At 35.3% G+C, this 16,231-nt stretch overlaps 1 protein-coding gene across 6 annotated transcripts in view; it reads right to left on the minus strand.

The window, feature by feature from the left end:
* Positions 1-16,231, minus strand: part of vari (MAGUK p55 subfamily member vari) — a 218,911-nt gene that overhangs the window by 162,719 nt on the left and 39,961 nt on the right. For 2 of the 6 annotated variants that reach the window (XM_069818458.1, XM_069818442.1), the window contains exon 1: positions 7,888-8,041. The exons of 3 other annotated variants lie outside the window; for them this stretch is intronic. In XM_069818458.1, coding sequence (XP_069674559.1) covers positions 7,888-8,026 — 139 coding nt within the window. In that variant the 5' untranslated portion in view covers positions 8,027-8,041. Of the gene's footprint in view, positions 1-7,887; positions 8,058-14,616; positions 14,688-16,231 lie in introns of those variants that run through there. One more of the 6 variants, XM_069818449.1, reaches the window with a different exon arrangement.

A 16,231-nucleotide genomic window follows, 5' to 3' on the forward strand; every position in this document is an offset into this window, starting at 1 on the left:
ACACTCCATGTGAATACTTCTGGATGAAGCTATTCTTCGGTGTCTAGGATAAAAAGTCGTTAATTAGTTTGGAAGAATACTCTGCACTTTAAACGGATGGAGAAAGGCAGCAATCCAGAACTATATATTCGGCTGCTGAAAACTTATAGTTCCATAGCATGTCTTGAAATCTATATTTTATATCAAAATATTTTATTAATGCTTAACTTGTGACTTATTTTTCTTCGTTAAAATTCTTCCATCATTAAGTGTTGTCGCTCTGGACTAAGAATAAGAAATTCATATCTTCACACAGTTTAAATTAACTTATTTCCAGAAAGAACTCTCAGAAATAAGGCATGTTCAAACTCTTACTGGAACAGAACAGAATGCCTGTATTGCTAGTGTTTCCGACGTATGTATCGTTCGCTTTATCCACAAACAAGTACGACTTTATTGATTCGTCTAAAATGCCACGCAATAAGCAACGAAGGAAAAAACGCCGCAAGAGGGGAAATGACACCACAACACGCTACAAGCTGTAAACAAAAGGAACTCTATGGCCTTTAGTGGACTAGCTCTGTAGTCCCGCCGACCTTGATCGCAGTATGGCTACATGCTTATTTTAAGCATAAAAGTTAAATTCAATCATCATCACAAAGTCCCCCTCCTCTTCTTCCTACTTCTAAACCACCTCCCCCTCTTACTTTAGGTAGACTATCATATTTTTCCTCGCCTAGACTACCGTTCATCATCTTCCTTCTCCTCCTGGCTCCAAGATGACTTTTTCCTACTTCTTTTAGACTTCTTCATCATCTTCCTCCTACTCCTATAATTACTTGTCTCCCTCCTCATTATTCATCTTTCACCTACACTTCACCATCCAGACTACCTCTTCCTCAAATTTTCTCTTTTCCGTTGTCTAAATTCTCTCTTTTCTGTTATCTAAGCTCCATTCTTCACTTCCTCAATCAATATTGCTTTCTTACGCACTTCAGTCTCCTATGGTTCTTCATCCAGTTCTTACTCCCTGAAAATTTCCATAAATGCCCTTTAACCCCAGGCTTCCTTATAAACGTCCCTTGTTCACACGTTTCCCCACAAATGTCCCCTACCCACACGACCCTTACTTATACGCTTCCCTATAAACATCCCACATCCATACGCTTTCCCACAAACGTCCCGTACCTACACGCTTCCCCATAAACGCTCCTCACCCACACGCTTTCCCACAAATGGCCCTTGCTCCTAGGCTTCCTCATAAACGCCTCTTACTTCTAGGCTCCCTCATAAACGCCTCTTCTTCCTAGGCTTCCTCATAAACTCCTCTTCCTCTTAGGCTTCCTCATAAAGGCCTCTTCTTCCTAGGCTTCCTCATAAACGCCTCTTCTTCCTAGGCTTCCTCATAAAGGCCTTTTCTTCCTAGGCTTCCTCATAAACGCCTCTTCTTCATAGGCTTCCTCATAAAGGCCTCTTCTTCCTAGGCTTCCTCATAAACGCCTCTTCCTCCTAGGCTTCCTCATAAACGCCTCTTCTTCCTAGGCTTCCTCATAAATGCCTCTTCCTCCTAGGCTTCCTCATAAAGGCCTCTTACTCCTAGGCTTCCTCATAAACGCCTCTTCTTCCTAGGCTTCCTCATAAAGGCCTCTTCCTCCTAGGCTTCCTCATAAAGGCCTCTTGCTCCTAGGCTTCCTCATAAACGCCTCTTACTCCTAGGCTTCCTCATAAACGCCTCTTACTCCTAGGCTTCCTCATAAAGGCCTGTTCCTCCTAGGCTTCCTCATAAACGCCTCTTCCTCCTAGGCTTCCTCATAAACGCCTCTTCCTCCTAGGCTTCCTCATAAACGCCTCTTACTCCTAGGCTTCCTCATAAAGGCCTCTTACTCCTAGGCTTCCTCATAAAGGCCTCTTACTCCTGGGCTTCCTCATAAACGCCTCTTACTCCTAGGCTTCCTCATAAACGCCTCTTATTCCTGGGCTTTCTCATAAAGGCCTCTTACTCCTAGGCTTCCTCATAAACGCCTCTTACTCCTAGGCTTCCTCATAAAGGTCTCTTACTCCTAGGCTTCCTCATAAACGCCTCTTACTCCTAGGCTTCCTCATAAACGCCTCTTACTCCTAGGCTTCCTCATAAACGCCTCTTACTCCTAGGCTTCCTCATGAAGGCCTCTTACTCCTAGGCTTCCTCATAAACGTCTCTTACTCCTAGGCTTCCTCATGAAGGCCTCTTACTCCTAGGCTTCCTCATAAAGGCCTGTTACTCCTAGGCTTCCTCATAAACGCCTCTTACTCCTAGGCTTCCTCATAAACGCCTCTTACTCCTAGGCTTCCTCATGAAGGCCTCTTACTCCTAGGCTTCCTCATAAACGCCTCTTACTCCTAGGCTTCCTCATGAAGGCCTCTTACTCCTAGGCTTCCTCATAAACGTCTCTTACTCCTAGGCTTCCTCATGAAGGCCTCTTACTCCTAGGCTTCCTCATAAAGGCCTGTTACTCCTAGGCTTCCTCATAAACGCCTCTTACTCCTAGGCTTCCTCATAAACGCCTCTTACTCCTAGGCTTCCTCATGAAGGCCTCTTACTCCTAGGCTTCCTCATAAACGCCTCTTACTCCTAGGCTTCCTCATGAAGGCCTCTTACTCCTAGGCTTCCTCATAAACGCCTCTTACTCCTAGACTTTCACATAAACGCCTTTTACTCCTAGGCTTTCACATAAACGCCTCTTACTCCTAGGCTTCCTCATAAACGCCTCTTACTCCTAGGCTTTCTCATAAATGCCTCTTACTCCTAGACTTTCACATAAACGCCTTTTACTCCTAGGCTTTCACATAAACGCCTCTTACTCCTACACTTCCTCATAAACGCCTCTTACTCCTAGGCTTCTCATAAACGCCTCTTACTCCTAGGCTTCCTCATAAACGCCTCTTACTCCTAGGCTTTCTCATAAATGTCTCTTACTCCTAGACTTCCTCATAAACGCCTCTTACTCCTAGACTTCCTCATAAACGCCTCTTACTCCTAGACTTCCTCATAAACGCCTCTTACTCCTAGGCTTTCTCATAAACGCCTCTTACTCCTAGGCTTTCTCATAAACGCCTCTTACTCCTAGACTTTCTCATAAACGCCTTTTACTCCTAGACTTTCACATAAACGCCTCTTACTCCTAGGCTTCCTCATAAACGCCTCTTACTCCTAGGCTTCCTCATAAACGCCTCTTACTCCTAGGCTTTCTCATAAACGCCTCTTACTCCTAGACTTTCGCATAAACGCCTTTTACTCCTACGCTTTCACATAAACGCCTCTTACTCCTAGGCTTCCTCATAAACGCCTCTTACTCCTAGGCTTTCTCATAAACGCCTCTTACTCCTAGACTTTCTCATAAACGCCTTTTACTCCTAGGCTTTCACATAAACGCCTTTTACTCCTAGGCTTTCACATTAACGCCTTTTACTCCTGGTCTTTCACATAAACGCCTTTTACTCCTAGGCTTATTATTCCTAGGTTTTCTCATTCAGGCCTTTTACTCCTAGTCTTCCTCATAAAGGTCTCTTACTCCTAGGCTTCCTCATAAACCCCTCCTACCCCTCGCCTTCCCACAAACCTCTTACTTAGACCTCCTCATTTACTTTTCTCTTAGGATTACCCATCCACCTCTCACTCTTATACTTTTCCGACTCATTTTATTTTATTACAGTGCTTATATTTAATATCACTTTAAATATATTATTTCCTGAATTTCTAGACCGCATTAAGAAAGATCTTTACATGAATAAAATAGAGAGAGAAAGGAAGACTGTTCCGTTGAAGTCCCTTTCCGAAAAATCAACCTAAAATACTGGATGTAGACCAAAAAGAAAATAGTAACACAATAAAATAATTCTTCATTTTACCTAAATTTGTTAGTATTGCTACGAAAAAAGAAGGTAGGTCAACAGAAGCAGTACGATCGATTACCGTTCATACCTATTTCATACTTCCTCCTACGGCAACTTTTTCTACACCACAACACAACGACTAGGAAAGTGGCAATGATACTGCAGTTGTCTTACCAACTCGAAGGTGTAAACAAATGATATCTAACACGTAATCGTCCTTGTAGGCGTTGTTTACTTTCTAGGTGGGCTACACATAAAACATCGCAATTCCTTCCCATGAAACACTGTTGCGCTCGTGATGAATTGAAATTTATATCAAGTATTTAGTAGCTCCATAATAATTCACAAACAATAACCACAGGTATAGCTCAGGCGGTAACGCTTTTGCCTACTGACCCGAGATTTAAATTAAACATGAGTTTTAATCATGCTTGGGCTGATTACAGAGATATTACCTAACTATAAGGCGAATGCCAGGTATTCTTATGGCGAATCCTAGGTCTCACTTCGCCAAACACAATCTCTCCATCATCAATTTCATTCACCAACATTAGATAATGTAATAGCTGATGTAGCGTCGGTAAATTAAAAATTAGAAACATTAACAAACAAAAATTAAATCCATAAACCAAATATACGATTCCAATTTTCACGAAATGAAGCTTTACTTAATTTCCACTGTTGAAGAGTTTAAAGTGTCCTGGATTTCAGGATAAAAATTCAAACAAAGTTTAATCGAAATATGCGTTATGATTTTATAAGAATATTTTTGTCCTGCCAGAGTTTCCAGTCAACCATTAGATAGTATTTCACAAGTGAATTGAACTGCACAGAGAATACTTGCAAAGATATTTCTACTTACAAGCACAAACATCGTAAACACTGAAAAAAAAAACTGTTCCTTGATTGCTGTAATCAAGACTATTTTCCTGTACATATAGAATGAATCGTAAGTAATGTCATTAATTTCAGGGGGATTATTCTCTGAGATATTTAAAACAAAAAAGTTTAACACAATTTTGCTCATTTTTGTTTCTTTTAGAGATAAAAATTGTTTTATATGTAATATTTCATAGCGTGATTTGAGAAAGCCGTTGATTTAATTCTCAATATGCTCAGTCAATTTAAGATAGCAGTGTATTATGATAATAAATAATTGAAATAATATTAGTTTTGTTCTTTAAATAAGCAGAAATTTGGTTCGAATAAATGTAACATTCCAAATTCCTTTGCAGAATGAAAATCTTTGTTTAGAATTTCGAGTACTGACAAATACGATAACTGGCAGTTATTTTCTAATTGTTATGTTGAAAGCAAAATAATTTAGTTTGCAGTTGAAGAAATCAGATGAAATGAAAGTAACTAGGGTTGTAAAATTTGAACGTAATTAATAATTAATTAGTAATACCGGTATTAATATTAATATCAATACATCATTCAGTTGTGTTGCGTTGTGATCCCAATTCAACACTATATTCAGGTAAGCGTAGTTAAATAAGACATAACTGACCTAAGCTACTTGGTATGAAACATACACGTGGCTAATACTTACAAATGGCTTTTAAGGTACCCGAAGGTTCATTGCCGCCCTCACATAAGTCCGCCAGCGGTCCCTATCCTGTACAAGATTAATCCAGTCTCTATCATCATACCCCACCTCCCTCAAATCCATTTTAATATTATCCTCCCATCTACGTCTCGGCCTCCCTAAAGGTATTTTTCCCTCCGGTTTCCCAACTAACACTGTATATGCAATTCTGGATTCGCCCATACGTGCTACATGCCCTGCCCATCTCAAGCGTCTGGATTTAATGTTCCTAATTATGTCAGGTGAAGAATACAATGCGTGCAGTTCTGTGTTGTGTAACTTTCTCCATTCTCCTGTAGCTTCATCCCGCTTAGCCCCAAATATTTTCCTAAGCACCTTATTCTCAAACACCCTTAACCTATGTTTCTCTCTCAGAGTGAGAGTCCAAGTTTCACAACCATACAGAAGAACCGGTAATATAACACGTGGCTAATGGACAGATATATTTCTTAGTGTTCAGATTTTTATTAAAATGTCCAAGAGAGGAAATAGCATGGTAGCGGCTTAGAAGTACGTACCGATATTTCAAATAGGGTATAGGCTACACTACCGGTCAAAAGTTTTCGATCACCTATCACAACTATGAATTTGTGGTTAAAAGAGGGTTTTCGTTTTGAATATTCTATCATATCATAATATTAGAGAGAAAAAATATTTATGTTGTTAGTCTATTTAGTTTTTCCGATGTGTTTGTACATTGAAATAAAGTATATAGTTGTTTTCATAGCTGATCGAAAACTTTTGACCGATAGTGTACATTTCAAAGTGGTATTCTGTTTTCGGAATTCGTATTAATCATTTCACGTGATCAAACAGAATAGATTTTTAGGTTAGATCTCGTGAATCGTCAAAGTAATTAATTTCATGTTGTCAGACAAAATACATTTTAATATTACATCATACTAATCTACTAATTACCAACATATTGTGTGAGAAGTCCAGGAGGAAAATATAGGCTACTCTTTTACAAATTATTGAGCCATTTAGAAAACATCTCCCATCAAAGATGAGATGTGTTAAATAAGTAAATAAGCAAGACATTTTTATTTCTAACACTAGGCTATATTATTAACATTATTATTATTATTATTATTATTATTATTATTAATAGGGGAGACTCCGCTAATTCCGCAATATTAAGAAGCAAGTATACCATGTTTTTATCAAAATGTTTATTGAAAAATATTATCAAGGTATGTAGACATGGATGAAACCTTTTATTACCAAATGAGATAGAGAGACCTATTAAAATGCAAATATATTTAGTTGTACATACATTACAGTCGAAAAAGAACTCTGGTAATTCCGCAACAGTGGAGACAAATCCGCAATAGGACTTGGCTAATTCCGCAATAGTAAATAATTATGAAAGTAATATAAAAGGAATAATTTATATGTAACAATGCTCATTTTTTCCACAGCTGTGTAGCAAAACACGAAAAACAGCCAACTTTCGATGTTTCACTGTATTGCCGACAGAGGTGTCGACCAATATCCTTAATTTTGTTCTATAGTACTGCAGGGGACATGCCTCCTGTTGACAGCCTCTCAAAACTTACGTTCACACTATTGTCAAACCACAGTAAAATCATATATGCACTACTGCGGAATTAGCCGAGTTTCCCCTATTATTATTATTATTATTATTATTATTATTATTATTATTATATTTCAGTACATAGCATTGTGACTTTACCCTCATTGGTGATATCTGGTATTAGTTGGCAACACTGAAGAGACGGCCAAATTAGCCTTTTAGGAACTATTACGTAATCCTCACTATTCATTATGTTCACAAAGTTGCACAGTTAACTAATATTTTGTCCTCGAGTAAAGATCTTGCAGAGGAGAAGCATATCGTCGTTGTTCCTGCAATAACTCCTATGTGCAAAATACGACATTTTTCAGTAGGAACAAAAAACACATTTATTCTACTATGGCAGCAGTGCATAGGAGATTATATATTCTTACATTTTCGAAAGAAAGAAATATAATTACATATAGGAGATTTTATTATTTGCTGTATCACTATTTAAGTTATTTAATAGAGCAAAAATCTGAAAATCGATAAACATGTCACATAAGAGTTATTGCCGGAACAACGACGATATATAAAAAATTTGCTCACTTCTTAGCCAACAATGTGCTTTATCTATAACATTTAACAATGTTGATTACTTCCGTTGGAAAAGAAGTCTGAAAGGATCACTGTAGTAAAATGGAACATAACTGAGAAAATATTTTACACCATTCTTCAAATGAATACATCACATCACAATGTTTAACATTTCTCAGGGTTCAAAGTGACTGAAACATGCACATGTTGAAATGTACGACAAATAATCAATCTTTCTTCAAGACTGCAGCAACAGCTGTATGGCTCATTTCTGGCACTAGGACAGACATCCATTAATCACTCTTTAAGAGGCACTTAAAACAATACTTACTGTATCTCTTCAATGTAACAGTTTCGTGGTTTTCTCTAGTTGTTCGAGGGCAACAAATGCACGTGAACAATTCCATGTCTCTTCTCTTACTGACCGACACACACTGATGTACACATGTGGAGAATATAGTTCGCTTCATTGCGATTTTCCTGTCGTATCCATCACTGATACTGGACAGTAACAATGAGATTACAATTTTACGGTTCCCTTCCGAGCTTTTAGTTAATTGCATTAATTACGTAAATACAGTCAAGTCCCCCAGATATAGAATTTATTTTCACAGCAAAGTCGAATGTTATTCATTTTAATCTCTAACGTTCCTGTGCAGCACTTAATGCTAAATCCCTACGGCTGCATCATTAAAAGATGACAATATTGGTGTAAGGGGAAATTATTTGCGAATGCGAATGGAAATATTTATTTTTGACGTTATAAACACAACGTAGCTAAATTAATTAAAATGTATTTTAAAGGTTTTCACTGTGAATTCCAGAAAAAATAACAGACCAGATAAGTAAATTCTACTGTATGCAATAAATTCGTTAATAAAAAGAAGCTAGAATATATTTTGAACATTTTTTATGGTCATATTATGCATCATGCAAATTTTGGAAGTGTTTTACCTCTAGCGAAAGTTCAGAATAATTGTAGACCACAGAAATTTAGATTTTTATGCATTTGATATGTAAAAGGAGAAGTGAATGTTTTTCAAGATAGTTGCCTACATACGTAAAAGAAAGTATATTATGGCTGAATTAAACATTTTTTTTTTCACTTCTATAAATCTTCACTTCAGTTTTGAGAAATAAAGTGAGAAACAAACCCGACATAACTTCATTCTATATTACAGAACCTGAGGCCGTACTCCATTTCTATGCTATTATTATTATTATTATTATTATTATTATTATTATTATTATTGTTACTATTACTATTATTATTATTATTATTATTATTACGAAAATAATACACAACAAGCAAGCTACAAAAGTTCGTTGATCAGAAAAAGACGAGAGACTACCGACAAAATTATACTCCTACCAGTGGTTTGTGCAGCAAATGCTGCAAACTAAGTTCATTAGACGTTCAAATGAACATTTTTCAGATTCATTTTCAATGAAGAATACCAGACATTCTGAACGTTATTTGCTTCCATAATAATGAAAGATACTCTCTCTCTCGAGGCAATACTGAAGAGAACCACGCATATAAATATCTACACCACACCGCCATTAAATATATGAAAAAGACCCAACCCCACTTGATTAATAACTATAAAAATATTTGATTTTTAATAATATTATTATCTTACGTAAGTTTTATAGCTTTCAGTAACATATACTATATAGCCGCCACTCAGTAAAATATTGAAATCAAAATCTAATTTAAGTTATTCTCTACATCTACTTATATAACCCCAAAACGTTTCACTTTCATATCATCAATATAGCATTAATATGTATAATTAATGAAAAATAGTCACATCACGGCATTAACTACAATAATATTTCATTTCTAATAGTAATAATGTCATCAAACCACCTCAAGTTTTGTAGTTTTTAATATCCAATACACAGCTGTACCCAGAAAATTACTCACCACAGAATCGAACCTGTAAATTATTTTTTGTAAGTTAGGTTTTTAATAACCAATTTAATTTGAGCTCTAAATATGTCAGCATTCTTGCAGATCATGGCCTTCGTGTAATATTGTTTACTGTAGTATGCGTTTTGTTTTATTCTGAAATGTAACACGGCCGACTTGATGCTCACTTCGCTTCTCTTGAATGCAATTAGCTAATTCTCAAAACTAACGACAGATGGATTTTGGAAAATTATGTAGGAAAATTGACATTTCACTGAAAACTACTATTTTTCCGAAAAACTTTGGGTTCCAAGCTTCAAAATGAGGGGCCATTTATTAAAATTCGTCCAGCCGTTTTCCCGTAATTTCCATTACCAGTTCAAATTATATATATAGATGTAGTTAATTTCTGTATAGATGGCCTAATAGAAATGTTAATTAAAAAAAACAGACCAGGAGTAGTTAGACCTTTTCCATTGCTGGATCAGTCAAACAGATGAGCTGTTTGTAACGATCCCAGAGAGGAGGAGTCCCTTCTTACGTCATTTTTAATCACTATGCATAGACATTTCGCTAGCTCGCGCTACGAGCGTGCTGAACTAGCCCCGGCTATCGAGTGATTACTTGTACAGGATTCATATCATATCATATCGCTAACACTGGTTTATGAATACGAAAAACGTTAGTTCGCTGATCATCCACCGGAAGCCCGCGCTAAGAATGTCTATGAATATGGCCCCTGAAGACTAAGAGAGAACCGATTTTCGAAACGTTACATCATCAGCAATGAAAAGAGTCCTATCTACAACTTATCTAAACAATACACCGTTACTTTCTCGTTTATACAGAAGAAACATTAGGCCTACTTTGTGTGTAACGATATGATTCAACCGAGCGAGGAGGTCGAGGCGGCATCATCTCGGACTCGCATTCGGAGGCCTGGGCTCAAATCCCGAAACCGGCCAATTTAAGTGTGGATTTTTTGTCGGGGTTTTCTTCACTCCCAAAGTCGAATGCCGAATTGGAATTCAATTTCCATTTACCCCGAATGCTTTGTTCGTTGTCTATATACAGAGTGATTCAAAGGTCCGGCGACAAACAAACTGTGTTATTAGTGCAGATAGCAAAAAATTGAAAGACGGGAAAGTTGTTGGAAATATGTAGTTTTCAATCTAACGTCCTTGAATTTTCAACATAGAATACACCGTTGAAGTTGTACACTATATAGTACGACACACCCGCCAGTCCTTATGCTGTCAAGTTAGCAGCTTTTCCGCTAGTTCTTGTAGATTTTAGACATGTATTATTTAACGGAGAAAAGTAGTCGACATGCGGAGATTACCAATTATTTAACTTCTTGATAGCATAAGGATTCTGGGGAAATTCATTCTTGCCAGCAGTTTTCCCTGAACTTGTATTGGCAACACTGCTAATTTCGTCATCATTCCGTAATTTGCTATTTTCCCAGTAGACTATGGTGATTGCGATAACGTAAATGCCACATTTAAAGACGAAGCATGTGGCAACTGGACATTTTCCGTTCTTATTGACACTCGTTGCAGTGTACAATCTCAACGGTACATTATAGGGGAGAGTCGGGTAGTACCGTAAACTGGGGTAAAGAGGATCACATGTGGTAAAGTGGATCATATGTGTATTGTTAGATAAGTCAGCGCCACATGGATCACACATGCAAAGAAAACTATTTTTAGTGGCATTTATAGAAGAAAGGTTTTCTTTGCATGTGTGATCCATGTGGCGTTAACTTATCTAAGCAATACACATATGATCCACTTTACCACATGTGATCCTCTTTACCCCAGTTTACGGTATCGGACATCGGGTAATATCGGACAGTGAGTTTCTTTCATCTACCACACGATGATAGTACCTGATTGACATAGTTACGTTTCTGTGATGTCGCATAGAGAAACGTAACCATGTCATTCAGGTACTACCATATGGTGGTAGATGAAAGAAACGCACTGTCCGATACTACCCGATGTCCGATACTATCCGACTCTCTCCTACATTGAAAATTCATGTAAGTTACTTTGGATTCAAAATTACATATTTCTGACAACTTTCTCCTTTTTCCATTTTTCACTGTCTGCAACTCTACCACTGCAAATTATATACTGGATGTGTCTAAACATAGATGTTTCAAGGAAATCGTCTTATATAATAAAATTATTTACTTCGAAAAATTAACTAACTAGTCGCTAAGGAGAGAGAGAGAGCAAATAAACATATGTTAGCAGCATCATTTCTATGATTAGTTACTCACGTATTGCAAAACTTTCCAGAAAAACCATTTGTTTTAGGAATCTAGAAGGAAGCTGAAAAAATTTTTAAACAATGCATTTAGGTTTCGGATCAGTTGAGTGTGTCATTAATCTCTTTCTCAACGTTGTTGCACCGAATACGTTGGCTTAAGTCCACATCTGGACTATTTCTCAGGAGAATACTAATTGAATTCACAGTGGGAACTCCAGTGTCATGGGTTGGCATGACGTCGGATAACCACTATTAACGTAACACAGATGGACACTAGAGTGTGACAGGAAGCGTTAAACTTACAGATGAATCACGGTCAGCAACGTTATTGCAATTTCATTAGTCCATCTAACATTTTTAAAATTATGCTGCGATATTTGAAGTATCGTAGATATCAGTTTCACGGATATAAATGAGGTTGTGGACTATTTCCTGAGAGGAAGTGAAAATCCTTTTGAAGTGACAGGGTTCAGAGTTTTATTATTAAATTATATTATATATTTTTTTATTTACCGAGTTTGAAGGTTTTAAATAATTATTTTAGTTATCGCTTTTACTATTACAATTATAATGATAATAATTATTATAAGAGTATGGTCATAAAAATTAATTAATTGAGAAATTATTAAAACTACGGAACAAAAAAATAAAAAAGGCTTAACAGGCATAATTTGACTCTTGTTAAATTAGATGGTGAATTTACGTCATGCTAACTGTATCATCGACGAATCCAGCTCACAATGTAACATTATAAATATCATCAAGAAGTTAACAATGTAATACTTGCAATGTTCAATCACTGAACTATAGGCTATGTTTTTTTTTTTTTTTTGCAATTTCATCATGTTGTGATTAATATTACCGTTTTAGCTTATTTCCTTAAAATACCATTCAAACGAAAGACGTCGATAAATGAAATAATTTAATATGAACAGTAGGAATAGTAATCTTATTCTTAACAATAGAAACAACTTGTATTGGTTATGTTCTCCCAATCTAAATAAGAATATGAACATGAGTTCCCTAAACTGCACACAAAATCCATTCCACTTGCTCTAAAAATAAGGGTATTTCACTTGATTTATAAACTGCAGTGTTTACGTAGATACACGTAATAATTTTTTTCACAATTTTACGTGAATAGTTACATAGGCCTACATATTGTTATCATTTACGAAAATTGCTATTTAAAAATAATATAAACGTTAAAATATCTTATATAGTTACATAGTTCGATTATTCAATTACATTTTTGCATAATGAGCTCCTCTATCCTTTACCAGCTATATCTGCTCTCTTATGTTGTAGTCTAGGTTTAGGAAACTCGAAGTTCGCAACCAAAATAATGGTTGTACGCCTAGAAACAGGTTTCACTTAGCACGGCGCCGAATGAACGGTAACACGGAAAACTAACAACCCGCTTATCGATGGTTCAGCTCTTCAGCTTTCGGCAATAAAAACCTGCGACTTAATAAATTAGGGCCTACATTACAGATTTAAATAATTAGCTTACCTTATTATAACTGTTCTAGTCTACAGCCTATATGATCGAGTTTTTCTTCAGCTAAAACGCGACTTATGCGTCTTCTTTTATTTAAAAATGAGCCAGTTTCGCTGATTTTTTCCACTGAATTCTGGATTGTTGAATCAAATGCATGTTGAACGCCAGGATATTTCCATAAGAATATTCATTTCGCTTTAAAAAAATAGTTTCAGTATTTAAAATAACATATACGAAATAGTATTCCTAAAAATATGTTATGACATTCATTGCACTTAAAAAAAATTAGTTTCAGTATTTAAAATAATATATACGAAATAGTATTAGTAAATAATATGTTATCACATTCATTTTAATTTTTATGAAACTTTTTGTATCAGTATTTAAAATAATATATACGAAATAGTATTCGTAAATAATGTTATCACATTCATTTTAATTTTTATGAAACTTTTTGTATCAGTATTTAAAATAGCATATACGAAATAGTATTCGTAAATAATATGTTATATTCATTTTACTTTTCATGAAACGTTTTGTTTCAGTATTTAAAATAATATATACGAAATACTATTCGTGAATAATGTTATCACATTCATTTTAATTTACATGAAACTTTTTGTATCAATATTTAAAATAACATATACGAAGTAGTATTCGTAAATAATGTTATCACATTCATTTTAATTTTTATGAAACTTTTTGTATCAATATTTAAAATAATATGTGCGAAGTAGTATTCGTAAATAATATGTTATCACATTCATTTTAATTTTCAGAAACTTTTTGTATCAGTATTTAAAATAATATATAAGAAGTAGTATTTGCAAATAATGTTATCACATTCATTTTAATTTTTATGAAACGTTATGTTTCAGTATTTAAAGTAATCTATTCGAAATAGTATTCGTAAATAATATATTATCACATTCATTTTAATTTTTATGGAACTTTTTGTATAAATATTTAAAATAGTATATACGAAATAGTATTCGTAAATAATGTTATCACATTCATTTTAATTTTTATTAAACTTTTTGTATCAGTATTTAAAATAATAGATACGAAGTAGTATTCGTAAATAATGTTATCACATTCATTTTAATTTTTACAAAACTTTTTGTATCAGTATTTAAAATAATATAGGCTATACGAAATAATATTCGTAAATAATATGTTATCGCATTAAAACTGTCCAGTATCAGTAACATGTATATAAAAACCAGATTTAGTAATAAAAGCGCTCGTTCTCATTGCGTTACACAGTCATTATAGTGGAGGAAAAATGAGCAACAAATTCGTGTTGCACACAGCGAAAAATAAGTCACACTTATGTCCATTAAAATGAAGTGAAACATAACCATTACCGAAGGTTTCTACGGAAACTACAGCAGCAGCAACAACAGGAGCAACGACTACACATGACACACGCTCTTGTTGAACAGTCACTTGCTATCAGGAGCACTCGCAGACTTGCAACAGTACTCGAAAAAGACGCCCTGTGCAGTGTTATAAATATGAGCGTGAAACACGAGGCACTCACGCTTCGTCTCGGTGATGACTTGCACGGAAACTGGCGTTTAGAACAAGCAAGCGACCAGTGTCAAACCTAATTATTTATATCAGCGGTTCCCAAACTCTCCTGGGCGACGGACCACTTAGAGTACGCATTTACGCAAATTATTTTAAGAATTTTTTCAAGGAAAAGCTTTTAAAACTTCACACTTCCGCAATTTTAAGGCAAATACAATGTATCAGGGACCATGACTAAGGATCCTATTTTGCAATGAATAAAAATCTTAAATTTCGGTATAAAAATTTGCTTAATTTCGTGTTTTTCGCATAAAACAAATTTGGTATTATTTCGCATTAAAAATATATATTTTTTTGCACGAGCGTGTTTTTTTTTTATTTAAAGCTATTGTTCTTAGGCCATGAAAGTTAGAATTTCTAAACAGAAACTTGTTGCTAGCGAAACCATTCTTCACAACATAAAACTAGACCCATTACAGTGCACTTATTGTTACTTAGTTACCATTGCAGTGCACTTTTGCGAGGCTTTGAAATAATATTGCTATAAATTTTCAATGCAAAATATATTGTATTTTCAATTTTAAAAATATGATCATGCAAAAAATATTGTACCATACACGTTTGTGAAATGCATTACAAAATTTGGGAAACTGAAAAACTCGCTCTGCTCGTTTTTCAAACTTTTCCTCGATTTTATAAAAAGCAATTTCCAATCTTGTATCGAAATATACTAGCCTATACTCTCATCGTGCAAAATACATTACTGTATATTTCTACAAAGACTAAAGATCTGTATGATCAAAGGAAACTTAAGGTTCTTTATAAATTGTAACAACATTTAGTTTTATATCGGTACTTTACATGTGTAAAGAAATCTGTTAACAATCTTCTACCCTGTGTTTGAAAAATATAAACTAATAGGCACCACGAAACGTTCTGGCTACTTCTACTTCATATTTAAAATAAAGTCACTCAAAACAATAATTTCGAATAAATTCGTGCCAAAAACAAAAATTTTGCGTATACATAAAAACTTTCTCACCATTTCGTGATCTTAAACTTAGGATAATCTGACCTGGGAGGACTTGAAACAAAACTTTTGCTTTTATCAGCTGAAAACCCGTTATTTCGAAAATCCGCGGTGTGCGAAAACTAGATATCTCTAACTATGACGATTGCATAATATTATCAGATTCTATGCCAGTACAATGTCAATTTTTTAATTTTTTTAGTTGGTAATTTAACGACGCTATGTCAACAACTAGGTCATTTAGAGTCGATGGGATTGGTGATAACGATATATTTGGCGAGATGAGGACAAGGATACCCCATAGATTACCTGACATTAGCCTTACGTTTGGGGAAAAGCTCGGGAAAAACCCAAATCAGCCCAAGCGGGAATCGAACCCATGCCCTAGAGCAGTAATGTCAGAGTTGTAAGCTCCGAAA

The sequence above is a fragment of the Periplaneta americana genome, chromosome 1 (assembly GCF_040183065.1).
Source record: "Periplaneta americana isolate PAMFEO1 chromosome 1, P.americana_PAMFEO1_priV1, whole genome shotgun sequence".
NCBI classification, from domain to species: domain Eukaryota; kingdom Metazoa; phylum Arthropoda; class Insecta; order Blattodea; family Blattidae; genus Periplaneta; species Periplaneta americana.